Source organism: Lemur catta, chromosome 7 (genome assembly GCF_020740605.2).
Source record: "Lemur catta isolate mLemCat1 chromosome 7, mLemCat1.pri, whole genome shotgun sequence".
NCBI lineage: Eukaryota > Metazoa > Chordata > Mammalia > Primates > Lemuridae > Lemur > Lemur catta.
The window spans coordinates 57,733,212-57,747,684 of NC_059134.1; the positions used below are offsets into that span (position 1 = coordinate 57,733,212).

Consider the following 14,473-nt stretch of genomic DNA (forward strand, 5'->3'; position numbering starts at 1 on the left):
GGTGCCACACATTCTTTCTTGGAACCTAGGCCACGGCGGTGTTGTCATGCCTGCACTTCAAATTAGTTTTCCAAGTTTAGATGACACGAGATATGTTTGTTCTCTGTTGGATGAAAAACAATGTCATGGGGATTTTGATGAATTCCTGAAAAATGTTCCCCAAATAACAAATGTTCTGAGTACAGCCCTATGTCAAGGACAATTTCCTGTACATTCATCTTTACTCAAACTCTTTCTTGGTGCCTTTATTAGGAGCACGAATGGTTGAATGTGAAAATGACAGTAAACTGGAGTAAACTGTAAATTCGAATAAATTGTAAGCCGGAGGTAACTTACATCAAAAGATGTAGTTGTACACCATGAAAACCCTATCCCAGCTCCTAATCTTTCCCACCATTCTGAATGTCAAAGCAAGATATTCCAACTAGAGTATTTCCCAGAGCAAAGATAGCACCAAAACCCAAACACCACACAGGCCAAGCTTACCATGTTTGTCCGAGATTGTTCTCCAGAGACAAGACTTTGAATAGAAACAGAACATTCTCTTTCATGAGTTTGCTTTACTGTGTTTTCAACTTGGGCCTCGCCTCAAGCAGGCAAACATAGGCAAATGCGCTTTGGTACTGTTTAAATAAACAAGATATCATCCCACTTGATTCCACGCCATTTCCGTGATGGCATAAGAATCCCTGACAAGGCATGCCCTGTTCCGAGTCCTCTGTCTTTGTCAAAATGCTCTTTATGATGAGTTGAGGAGGAGGCAGCCAGCAGTAGCAGTCTGGAAGGATCCAGGTACCTTCTCCAATTCTAAAGCAGACATCAGTTTGAATAAAACCAACACACAACCCGTTTTCTATTTCTAGGCAGGAGGGTGAAAGGCCCTTAGAACAACTATATTTGTACAGCATTGAGAGTAAACAGCACATCAGGTGCAAAAAGAAAAAAAAAATCCATTAGCATATAAGATAATCATTTTTTTCCCTTGCATAGTATCTATTCTTTCATTAGGATTTTAAGTGCTCTGCTGGAGCCTTAAGGTTGGTGATGCCATGTTTGATGCAAACAGTTCGGAACCCACTGAGGAAGAGCCTCTGCTCCCATTGGTGGCACAGCTTTGGAGTTTGGGGGGGTGCCAACAAGGGGAATCTGCCTGCTGCCATATTAATCTGGAACCAACAGCCTCTCGAGCTCTAACAGCTTGATATCTGAAGTTGCCTGTTTTTACCTCATACTACACGAGAGGAGAGGAAAGGAAGATGAACAAGCCTTGTTTCACCTTGGCTTTGTCCAATTATTATTTTTATTTAAGATAAGACACCAATAAAGGGAGGGAGGGAGGGAGCCTGCTCAGAGTTTGAGGTTGCCCCTCAGAAGACGAAGGCTGTGAAAAGTTGCCACCTTACAGACAAGACATCAAGGAGGCATTTACTCACAAAGGAGAGTGAGTAAATTTTCTTCTTAGGAAGGAAATAAAAATCCTGATACTACACAGAACAATCTGTACATTCATTCTTGGCACTTTTTCCATGATCCAATTTGACTAATCTCTAAACTGGTGACCTCTGCATATAACTAAGTCTCTTCTCTATAAACTTCTTAAGAAAGCTACAGTGGATAACAATCACGTGTAAAAATACATTTCTGAATCATCTTCATAAGAAAATCTATTCAGCAGCCTCTTCCCCTAGAATCTGCTTCCTCTCGCCCATAAACCTTTCTCATTCAGTCACAAGAATTTAGAATCAGCTCTGTTCACTCTAAAGACGAGGCCAAAAGACCATTCTATGGGTTGATGAGGAAAAGGCTGGCTGAGAAACATTTAAAACCCTAAGGAGTTTCTGATTTGTAAAGAAAAATTAGCTGACTTTTACCCCTTAATTAAAATTATTAAATTTAATTTATAATTAAAATGACAATAATTCCAATCAAAATATATCACTTCCCAAGATTCAACATTCACATTACTAATACTATGGAGATTTTTCCTACCTGAGTGTATATCTGGGGGATACAAGCACATTTTAATTCTAACTGAAATAATTAGGAAGAAAAGGCTGTAAAAACAAAAAGCCTCCTAATCACTTGGGTGTTCTCATTAAGCAAATTTGTATGTGTGTGTGTGTAAAACTTTAAGGACTATTTATTCAGACTATGGAAAACTACAGTATAAAACAGGGCACAGGGCACTGGATCTCAAATTCCTCAATTGTTAAAAAAAGATAGAGAGAAAAGTTTAAGTTGGATAATTGCCATGCCCATTCTAGCCATAACATTCTCTGATTATGATCCAGCCTTTGATTCTTTCACCCTCTCCTGCCAGCCTTCCATTTCAATGAAAAGCCAGGCAGGAAAAAGGAAAGGAATCTCAAGCTGCTGCCAGCTCTGATGACAGGTCAGGTTGGGGGAGAGATTAGGAGGTCACTAAGTTGAAGTCTGGGCCTCCTCTGACCACGTCAGTGATCCACAACCTGCCTTATTTCTTGGGGCTTAAGCTAAAAGCAGCTCCTGAAGAGATGTTACTGTCCTGTAATCACTAGAGGAGAAAATTCATTCTCCCTTGGTAAAATTACTTAGTAAATGAAAAGCAATGTTGCAATCAAATTCACAAATACTGATGGGGTCTCTAAAATGTCCAATGCAGCCAGCTAGGTGCTGTACAGAATCCTAAATGCGACCATCAAACAGCTATGAAAGAAAAGGCCTTTCACAAGACCATTAACAAACTCTTCAGCCACACATACACTCAAATACATTCCATTAGACACTGAGCTCCCCAAGAACAGGGACTGTCCTTTCTGTCTTTGTATCTCCATGACTCAACACAGGGTTGAGTCACAAATTTGAAGCTCAAGAAATGTATGTCACATGGAAAAGAAAGGATGAATGGCCTTCAATCATCAGCTGAACCAGTCAGACACAATGGCAGCTTCCCATTTGAGTCAGTTTGCCAGTTTGTACCAGACAGCAATTAATTAAGCAGCTTTAATCTCTTAAGGACATTTTTCCTTTAGGGAAAATAAACAAAAACCAGAAGATATTTACCACCAGTGCTTCTTCCAAGCAAAAATTTACAAACTAAAATCTTAAAAAATAAATGAAGCCACTTAGGAAAGGTTTCCCCGGCAAGCCTCAGCCAAGACTTTAACCTTTTTTAAAAAGAGGCAATTATATGAAAGGGGCCAGGGGCTGAATGCATAATCCCCTGATTCGATACCAACCCAACAGGCCCAGATGACTTCTTCCAGCAGATACAATCAACGGGTCATGAACATGTTCCCAAAGTGTCTTTCCCTCTCTAAGAAAAAGAGCCGAAAGCCCCCTTCTAAGGTTACCCCACTTGGATTTCCCATCAGAATGACCTTTACCCTCCCACCTCTCATAACTTCTTTAATGAAAAAAAACACAGGATGCATATATATAAGGAATAGAGTAAGACATGGGTAATTTGTATGGTGAATTGGACTTCAATGACTTGTGAGAAATACATTTTGTGAAAGAGTACATCTCTCATTCTAGCTCACAAAACCTCCCCCATCATTCTATTTTTCTTGTCTTTTTCTCTCACTCTTTCCCCTCAAAGAATCCACATCAACAACTCTATTTGTGACTAACAAGCAACAAGAAAGGGAAATTTTTCAGAGAGAAAAAGCACTCAGGTTTTAGTTACTAAGGATGGGAAGCATCTTAAACTTAAAATACAGGTAATATTTTAGTGATTTTTCTCTTCCTCCAAAGCCACACTGATTAAAGATTAAGCTTCTTCCCTCCTTAACCTAAACCACTCTGCCTGTATTTGAAGTTCTACTGCTCAAAAGGAAGTCTGGAAAACCACGGTCAATGCCATCCTGGGCATCAGAGTAGGTGCAAGAGGGAAAGTCAGTAAGCTGGATCTAGTGTTTGAAATATTCACTTAACAAGAAGTAGCTTTTCACTCTGCACTTTTTGCTACTGCTATGCAATTTCTTAAAATCAAAGTGTTAATTTGGGGAAATATTTAAAATATATATCTTTTATCTATTAAAAATATTTATCTTTTTACCAAAACCAAAAATCAATTCCAACTGAAAAGTGTTTTTCAAATTATTGGAGATATAGAAAAATGTGGCAAGTGGAAAAATAAGTGTCTTTGCTCCTACCAACAAGACTAGCCTTCCGATAATATTTACTACAATCAAAAAGGAAATACATGAAATGGTAGTAGTAACTGATAAGTTTTCTCTAAGGGCATTTGGTAAGGTCACCCTCGCTGTCCTCTGCAGACTAGTGCCAGATCTTCTGTTTTGGGCACTAACATGCCCTCCAGCCCTTGGAGGCCATATGTTGCTGGTAGGACCTAGAAATGAAGCGGTGTGACTCTAAAGTAATGAAATTAATGTATCTTTCTTAAACATACATCTGCACATGTGCGTGCGTGCATGCACACACACAGACACACACACACAGAACACAGAATACATACATTCAGGTGAGTAATGTTCCCCACCAAAGTAGTCACCGAAGACATTCTACGTATCTCAGTGATGACCACAATGCTTAAGACATCTCTGGAACTTCTCTTTGGGAACTGTTTGGGAACTATGAGCTGCACAAGAAAATGGCTCTGACTGCTTTACAGCATTTATTACTCAAACCCTCTTGATAAGTCCCCTTCTTCCCCAGAGACTTCAAATAGCTCCTGGGTAGTTTCAAACTTAAAATTCTCTCTCCTGTAACCACAAAAGATTACAGATTTGCCCTGAGAAGAAGAGGGCAAATCTCCTGAGAAGAATTAAAAGAGGGTGTTATACTAACTCCCTTAACCAGTGAATCACTGTCCTGAACCTTAGCCTCTGCCTTAGTAAAAGGAGGAGGTTGGAACAGATGACCATTAAGGTCCCTCCCAGTTCTAACATTTTGGGAGTCTGTTTTCAGATGTTTCTAGTCTTTGAAGACTGTTCCAGAAATGTTTTCACCAATGGCAATACCATTGGAAAAGCTATGCAGTATCCTGCTGGGGCTATTCAGGGGGACAACATACATTGGGATATATAAGCTCTGGAAGGTTTGTTAAAATGCCAGTCACATGACTTTATAGTAACAGCTCATACACACACAGGGAATGCCAGCCCATCTGAGATTCCCTAAAATCATACCTTAATCCCTATTCTCAATGAGCCCAGATGGGCAGAAGCACCAAGCACCACCAGGGATGCAAAAGACACATGGTGTCAGCTGCTAAGGAAAATAAACCCCAAAGGTCCATGGGACTGAATTTACCAGCTGCATCCAGCTAGATACCTTATTTCCATAGTATGGAGTTTCAGCATTGTTCTTTGCCTGACTTCAGGGTGAATCTTCAGGATTTTAGATCAACATTGCAGATAACCCTTGGCCATGTGGAAAGTAATAATCACACTTGATTGTAGTTATGTCTCATAGGCTGGAACCCCCAGGAAAACAGAAGGCTGAACCTGTAGGGGATGGGGATAACTGCACAGTGTATGTTTATACATCCTGTCAATCTTAATTATTTGCATGTGGATTTTGCACTATCAGTGTTCAATGCCCAGCCTTGCTTTCCCTAGGCTCCCCTGGCCTGCCACTGGCTTGTGGTCCATTTGGGAAACCTGTAGAAAATCCACTGCATTTGTTGTCAGGAGACCCAGTCAGTCTGGGCTATGCCTCTTAGTAGTTGAGAGAACAAGAACATTTGCACTGTAGTTTCATCATCTAAAAATGAGGCTAATATCGCTTGTACGTTAGGTCTACTGGGAAGACCAAATTAAACAATGCCTGTGAATGTACTCTGTCAACTATACAGCATTAATCAAAGTTATTTTTAAAACAGAGAATGTAAATCAACTTTTGAAGAAGCATAGCTCAACTGATTTAGGCAGGTATTTATTTGTGGCAAGGGGCAGGAAAAAGAGGAACATAACAATCTATCATTTTGGATCTCCCAAAGAACTATACTGTTCCACTTCTTTGAAACAGATGGAATTAATTTTTATCTGCAAGGCTGATTTAAAACAGCTCCCTGTTGAAAGAAGTCAGGAGGTCTAACAGTTTGAGAAGGTATCTCCTCTTTCTTTCCTCTACCATTTCTAACTGTGGCCATTATGTTCCTGAATGAGGCCATTCCAAAACTCATTCCAAGTGGGTGCTGCCAGATTTGGCCCAGAAGCCCTCAAGGGGTGGGTCACTCGGGGAGTGAGGAGTGCTTCTGACCTGGGTCACACAGAAACAGAGACGCAGTTCCCTTGGATATCGACTGCAAAGGCCCTGGAACCTCTCAGAACCGTATTAGACAGTGTTTTGCCATTATAAGAAAACCAAAGTGAGAACACTCAGCTCTTCAGTATAAATGATCAAGGCCAAAGACCTCTTAAAAATCGGTAACGCTGTCCATTAAGTGCTACTTGGCCCCGGTCATGTTGCTGGACCGTAAGAGGTACTGATCCACACTTCCTTTCCGCCGACTCACAGTCCGCCTCTCGTTGTCAAACATGCGCTGCAGCTGCAGAGCCAGCTGTCGGTCCTCTTCCTCCTGCTGCAATTTCTGCTCCATCTCTCGCAGTACTGGGTCTGTTGGGGCCAGACCCACGTCACCACTGGTTGGTCGCAGTTTCTTAAGGGAGCCATTTTGTTCCAAGTGCTTGGTCTTACAGTGTCTTTTCCGGCCCCGACGCAAGGAAGGAAGTGGCTCCTCACTTAGGCTGTCTACTAGAACACCATTAGCCAGATCAAAATGATTTAATGTCTTTAATTGTTTCTTTGTTTTGAGGACTCCACCCAAAACACTGTTTTTGGGTAGCACTGAATTAACTGCTGAGATTTTCATGGCTCTGCTTATACAGGTTTTGTCTAACTTGGCATCTGGGGTTGACCCTGACCCCTCAAATGGTTCCCTCTCCAAAGAAGTCCCACTAGCTCCCCCTTTGAGTTCTAAGGAACAGCAGGTTTCCAATGGGATCTCAGTGTTCCTTTTACTATCACTGTCCTGTTCTGCTCTTGTTTGGCTAACAGAGGGGAAATAATCAAGGTCAGTGGAGGTGGGTCCAGTACACTCGGAGAGTAGTTGCCCACTGGACAATCTTGCATTTAAAGCCAGAAGTGGCTTCTCTTTGCTAGAATGGGTAACTTCAGAGCTTAGTAGGTCTTCCCCTGTTTCAGGAGCCAGGGAGGTAAGAGTGGCTTTTGAAAGGGTCTTTTTGATCTGCCGCTCCTGAAAGATCTGTTCCCACTTTTTGAGGATCCGTGGACTGGCCTCATAAGAAGTCTGCTTCTGCAGGCTTCTGTTTAGGTTGCGCGGTGTTGATTTGATGATGAGGGGACTTAGCACACGGCCATCAGGGAGTCTCTTGGGAGGAGTACATGGTGAGCAGACAATGGGCTTGAAATGGTTTAGTTCTTCAGAGATGCTGTCATTGCTCTCAGGGCTGATAGAACGCTCTGGTTTATGCAGGGAAGCCAAGGATGAGAGGGAGCTAAAGGGTAGACGCTTTTCGATGGTTAAGTCAGGGGCTGAGAGGCAGCGGTTGTTTTGAGTGGAAAAGAGGACACCAATGATGGGGTTGGAGGCTGGAGTCACAGCTGTGACCTGAAAGAGATTAAAAAGATTATACATACATATATATTTTCCTTCACCATTTCTTTATGATGGTGCAGGGATACGAAAGAGAAGGACAAGAAATGGAATGAAAGGTAATGTGAGCCTGAGAAATGGAGAAAATCTCTAACCTAGAAAGCATACTAGTTAGCAGAAACTCCTACACACTTGGAACAATTAATGAAATTGAAAATCTGTAGGGAAAAAAACCCTTATCTAGAGCTTTTAAAGTGGTTTCTCCAATGGCCCTAATAATTCAAACTCTCTTCCCTCACATCTGTTTCTAGAATTCTCCAACATAACTAACATGCCTGGGCTCACTCTGCTTCTTCTCATCTGGACTAGTTTCTTTCGTGACCATGTGCAGAGGCGGCTCTGGGGCAGGACCTGTGAGCCCTGGCAGCCTGGGGCTCAGGTGTACCTTGGCTTTGTTGGCTGGGGCTGCTCTGAGTCTGCTCTTCACTCTTTCCTGAGCTGTGTCACTACAGCTCTGACTCCTCTCCACCTTGGAGTTCAGCTTCCTAAAAAATAAATAAAAGATATATAGTCAAAATTAGTCCATATACTAGTTAAGGAAACAGGATGACAATCTCTTTTGTGTTTTCTAAGCCACTCACCAAGAAAGATAATTCCCTTGGGCAGCTACAATAGAAAATGAGTTAATTTATTAAAAAGATATATTCTAAGAACAAACTCTGCCAAAAGAGAGAATGCTCCAAAGAGAACAGATGGTTCAAGCTTTTGTTTCCAAACCAGACCCTGCCAAAATGAGGCAAGACCAATAGCTGTTTTACCTATGCTTACAGAGATACAGGGATATTTCCCCTTCCTTAATACAGTAGATACAGTGTTAAATCACCTTTACAAACAACAATTTTTCCTTTTATTAGACCCAAACCTCTCCTCAAGCAATCTAAATCAGCCATGAAACAAATGAAATACTTAGAAAAATGCAGAGCAGTGTACTGGATCTTTATGTAGGAAGTTAAAATTAAATGTAGTCCCTCAATCCATCACATTTGAGTTTTTAAAGGCCTAAATCCTGGTGAATTAAGAGATTTCAAGAACATATGATTTTTGTCTTATGTATTACATTATGAATTTATAACCCAAACCAAACTCCACAGTACTTGTATACCAAAGTCCGCTATACTCTAGCATGGTAAGTGCTATAGGAGAACAGTTATTATACAGCTAAACTTCCCAAGTATTTTCTTCTAAGAGTTTTATATTTTATAGTGTTGGCTCTTACATTTAGGCCTTTGATCCATTTTGAGTTAAATTTTATATATGGTGTGAGGTTAGGGTCCAACTTCATTCTTTTGCATATGGATATCGAGTTGTCCTAGCACCATATGTGAAAATTACTGTGTTAGAATTATGTACAGATGGCTGTCACATACCCCATAGACTATAAGTAGGAATACTTGATTAATTTCTTACCTTTGCTTCCCACTCCCCAACTCTTGCTTAAATATGTCTGTTCACGAAGCATTTATCATATACTCACTACATGCCAGACACTGGGATGGGCATTATCCAGGCATGGGGAATACAGAGAAGAATGAGACACAGTCTAGGTCTTCAAGGAATCAGAGTCCAGTGGGACAGACAAATAAATAAATACAATACAATGAAAGAGCACAACAAAAAAAGTATGCATATGAGGCAGAAATGGCATAAAAGAGTTATTAATAACTTGGGATGGAGTAAGAACGGTTAGAAAAGCCTTCCTGTAGCATGTGCATTTTGAAGGATGAATAAGAATTTGCCACAAGTCAAGGTGACTATGTAGCTATGCAGATGATCACAAACAAATTATTTCCTCAGTTGATTCTATTTAGCTTTGGAATGGAATGCATCATATCTACTCTTAATGTGGCAAAAGATTTGCTTTTAAATTTTTACTCTGCCAGGATTAGCTAAGAGAAAACTTATAAAGGAGGTAAGGTACATTCCCAGAACACCTCTCCTCTCCCTACAGCTCTAGTGAAAGCCTGTGCTACCCATCCACAATGGCTTCTATTCCAGAATTTGTGTGTTACTGCTCCCATTCAAAGTCTCATGGCCACATAGTGTTAACAGGAAAAAGTGGTGGCCAACCTGCGTCACATGTTCGCACTTTACCAAGAAAGTTCAATACTTAACCCAAATGAATAATGTCAGAGTTGTACACTCTAGTGGGAAATACATTTTGGAGCGGGTAGGAAATTTCAACATCAACTTATAAAAGCAGCTGCTCAGAAGTCAGCTTGATTGGTGTTATACTTTAAAAAAAATGAAATTAATTTGCATTCCTAAATGTCACACAAACTGTCAGCGGTACCGAAGAAGGCATATCAAAAGCCAAGACAGGCCAAAAGCTATGTCTCTTGTGCCAAATAATTAGCCAAGTTGTGAATGCCAAGGAAAAGTTCTTGAAAGAAATTAAAAGTGCTACTCCAGTGAACACATAAATGATAAGAAAGTAAAACAGGCTTATTGCTGATATGGAGAAAATTTTAGTGGTCTGGATAGAAGATTAAACCAGCCACAAAATCCCCTTCAGCCAAAGCCTAATTCACAGCAAGGCCCTAATTCTCTTCACTTCTGTAAAAGCTGAGAGAGGTAAGGAAGTTGCAGAAGAAAAGCTGGAAGCTAGCAGAGGGTGGTTTATGAGGTTTAAGGGAAGAAGCCATTTCCAGAACATAAAAATGCAAGGTGAAGCAGCAAGTGCTGATGGAAAAGCTACAGCAAGTTATACAGAAGATTTACATAAGGTCATTGATGAAGGTGGCTACGCTAAACAAAAGATTTTCAATGCAGACAAAACAGCCTTCCAACGGAGGAAGATGCCATCTAGGACTTTCATAGCTACAGAGAAGTCAAAGCTTCAAAGGACAGGATGACTCCATTGTTAGGGGCTAATGCAGCTGATAACTTTAAGTTGAAGCCAATGCTTCTGAAAATCTGAGGGTCCTTAAAAATTAGGTTAAATCTATTCTGCCTGTGCAATATAAATGGAACAACAAGGCCTGGATGACAGCACATCTGTTTATAGCGCAGTTTACTGAATATTTTAAGCCCCTGTTGAGACTGACTGCTCAGAGAAAAGATTTCAGAGAAGAGATTCCTTTCAAAATATTATTGCTCATTGACAATGCACCTGGTTACCTAAGAGCTTCAATGGAGATGTACAAGATTAATGTTGTTTTCATGCCTAACTAACACAACATTCATTCTGCAGTTCATGTATCAAGGAGTAATTTAAACTAATTATTCTTATTACTTCAGAAATACGGCCACAGCTGCCACAGATAGTGACTTCGTAAGACTACAGGTGCCACAGATAGTGATTCCGCTAATGGATCTTGACAAAGTAAATAAAAAACATTCCGGAAAAGATGCCATTAAAAACATTCATGATTCATGGGAGGAGGGCAAAATATCCACATTAACAGAAGTTGGGAAGAAGCTGATTCCAACTTTCACAGATGACTCTGAGGCGTTCAAGACTTCACTGGAGGAAGGAATTGCAGATGTGCTGGAAATAGCAAGGAAATTAGAATGAGAAGTGGAGTCTGAAGATGTGACTGAATTGCTACAATCTCACAATAAAACTTTAATGAATGAGGAGTTGCTTCTCATGAATGAACAAAGAAAGTGGTTTCTTGAGATGGAATCTACTCCTGGTGAAGCTGTTGTGAACACTGTTGAAATGATAACAAAGAGTTTAGATTATTATTACATCAATTTAGCCAATAAAGCAACAGCAGGGTTTGAGAAGATTGACTCCAATTTTGAAAGAAGTTCTACTGTGGATAAAATGCTACCAAACCGTATCACTGCTACAGAGAAACGTGTCATGAGGGGAAGAGTCAATCAATGTGGCAAACTTCATTGTTGTCTTATTTTTAAAAATTGCCACAGCCACCCCAACCTTCAACCACCACCACCCTGATCAGCCATCAGCCACACCAGGGTAACACCTTCCATCAGTGAACCTCCAACTCACTGAGGGCTCAGATGATCGTTAGCACTTTTTAGCCATAAGGTATTAAGGTACATTGTGTTTTTGGGCACAATGCTACTGCACACTTAATAGACTATGGTATAGTATAAATGTAACTTTTATATGCACTGTGAAACCAAAGATTTGTGTACTCGCTTTACTGTAATATTCACTTTATTGCAATATTCACTTTGTTGCAGTGGTCTGGAGCCAAACCTGCAGTATCTCCAGGGCATGCCTATACCTTTTTTGTTAACCAGCTCCTCCATTAGTGCCTTCTTTTGTGTTAGATATTTCTTAGTAGACCATTTTGGTTCTCTTCTTATATCTTTTACTATGTATGTTTTTAATTTTCTTAGAGGTTTATCTCCTAAGTTGCCCTGCTAATAATATCTTAATTTATAACAACCTTTTTCAAATTAATATCAACTTGGTTTCAATAGTACCAAAAACATTACTCCTATGTAACTGTCCCTCTTTTATGTTGTTATTGTCACAGATTTTACATTTTTACACATTGTATACCCATCAACACAGATTTGTAATTTTTGTTTTATGTAGCTGTCTTTTAATTTTCGTAAAAAAAAAAAGGAGTTACACACCAATACATTAATACTGACTTTTATATTTATTTATGTAGTTACCTTTATTGGTGCCATTTGTGTGTATTTAAAGAAAGTGTCCTTTCATTTCAATGAAGAAATTCCTTTTAGCATTTGATATGGGCTGGTCTACTAGTGACACATTCAGTTTTCATTTATCTGGAAATGTTTTAATTTCTCCTTGATTTTGATACATAGTTTTGCCAGATATAAAATTCTTGGGTGACGGTTCATTTTTTTCCTTTCAGCCTTTTGAATATGTCATACCACTGCCTTTTTGCCTGCATAGTTTCTGATAAGAAATTAGCTGTTAAACTTATTGAGGGTCATTAGTAGATGATTATTTTACTATCTGTTTTCAAGATTCTGTTTGACTTTCAACAGTTTGATTATAATTTGTTTTGATGTAGATATCTTTGTAGATGTCTTTACCCTACTTTGGAGTCATTGAGCTTCTTGCATGTGTAGACATGTGTCTTTCCTCAAATTCAGTGTTTGGCCATTATTTTTTTATTCTTTTTATTTTTTTTAATTTCAGAATATTACCAAGGTACAAATGTTTAGGTTACATATTGCCTTTGCCCTGCCTGAGTCAGAGCTATAAGCATGCCCATCTCCTAGACAGTGTACACCACACCATTAGGTGTGAATATACCCATCCCCTCTTCCCCCTCCACCTGCCCAACACCCAATGAATGTTACTACCACATATGTACATACGTGTTGATTAATTAATACCAATTTGATGGTGAGCATGTGGTGCTTATTTTTCCATTCTTGTGATATTTCACTTAGTAGAATGGGCTCCAGCTCCATCCAGGATAACACAAGAGGTGCTAGTTCACCATTGTTTATTGTGGCTGAGTAGTACTCCATGGTATACATATACCATATTTTATTAATACACTCATGTATTGATGGGCACTTGGGTTGTTTCCGTATCTTTGTAATTGTGAATTATGCTGCTATAAACATTCTAGTGTAGATGTCTTTCATACAGACTGTCTTTTTTTCCTTTGCGTAGGTGCCCAGAAATAGCATTGCTGTATCAAATGGTAGTTCTACTTTTAGCTCTTTGAGGTATCTCCATATTACTTTCCATAGAGATTGTACTAGTTTGCAGTCTCACCAGCAGTGTATGAGTGTTCCTCTCCCCATCCACATCAACATTTGCTGTTTGGGGATGTTTTGATAAAAGCCATTCTCACTGGAGTTAAGTGATAACTCATTGTGGTTGTGATTTACATTCCCCTGATGATTAGAGATGTTGAGCATTTTTTCATACATTTGCTGGCCATTAGTCTGTCTTCTTTTGAAAAGTTTCTGATCATGTCCTTTGCCCACGTTTTATTGGGGTTGTTTGATTTTTTTCTTGTTGATTTTCCTGAATTCTATATAGATTCTAGTTATGAGCACTTTGTCAAGAGATGTAGCATGCAAATATTTTCTCCCATTCTGTAGGTTGTCTATTTGCTCTCATGATAGTTTTGTTGGCTGTGCAGAAGCTTTTTAATTTGATCAGGTCCCATTTATTTAGTTTTGTTGTTGTGGTGACTGCCTTTGGGATCTTCATAAATTCTTTCCCTAGGCCGATGTCTATAAGAGTTTTTCCAACATTTTCTTCTAGAATGCTTATAGTTTCACGCCTTACATTTCGGTCTGTTAACCATCGTGAGTCGATTTTTGTGAGAGGTGAGAGTTGCGGATCCTGTTTCAGTCTTTGACATGTAGCTATCCAGTTTTCCCAGCACAATTTATTGAATAAGGATTCTTTTCCCCAGTGTATTTTTTTGTCTGCTTTGTCAAAGATCAGATTGCTATATGAGGATGGTTTTATATCTGGGTTCTCAGTTCTGTTTTGTTGGTCTAAGTATCTGTTCTTTTGCCAGTACCATGCTGTTTTGGTTACTATAGCCTTGTAGTATAGCTTGAAGTCTCATAAATTGATGCCTCCCAATTTGTTCTTTTTGCTTAAGGTTGCTTTTGCTATACGGGGTCTTCTCTGGTTCCATACGAAACATAGAATTAGTTTTTCTAGATGTACAAAAGATGGTGTTGGCATTTAATAGGGATTGCATTGAATCTGTAGATCATTTTGGGAATTATAGACATTTTAACAATGTTGACTCTGCTGATCCATAAGCATGGTATGGTTTTCCATCTGTTTACATCCTCTGCTATTTCCTTCCTTAGCGCTTCATAGTTCTCCCCGTTGAGGTCTTTCACCTCCTCAGCTAAATATATTCCTAGATATTTTACTTTCTTTGTTACTATTGTAAAGGGTACTAACTC

The 14,473-nt window shown here is 39.5% G+C and overlaps 1 protein-coding gene across 1 annotated transcript in view; it reads right to left on the reverse strand.

The window, feature by feature from the left end:
• Positions 1 to 544: 544 nt before the first annotated feature.
• RNF169 (ring finger protein 169) overlaps positions 545 to 14,473 on the reverse strand; it is an 81,028-nt gene continuing 67,099 nt past the window's right edge. The window contains exons 5-6 of the mRNA XM_045555471.1: positions 8,010 to 8,109; positions 545 to 7,579 (exon numbers count right to left, since the gene is read on the reverse strand). Of these exons, the coding sequence (XP_045411427.1) occupies positions 6,395 to 7,579; positions 8,010 to 8,109 (1,285 nt within the window). The 3' untranslated portion in view covers positions 545 to 6,394. The remainder of the gene's footprint in view (positions 7,580 to 8,009; positions 8,110 to 14,473) is intronic.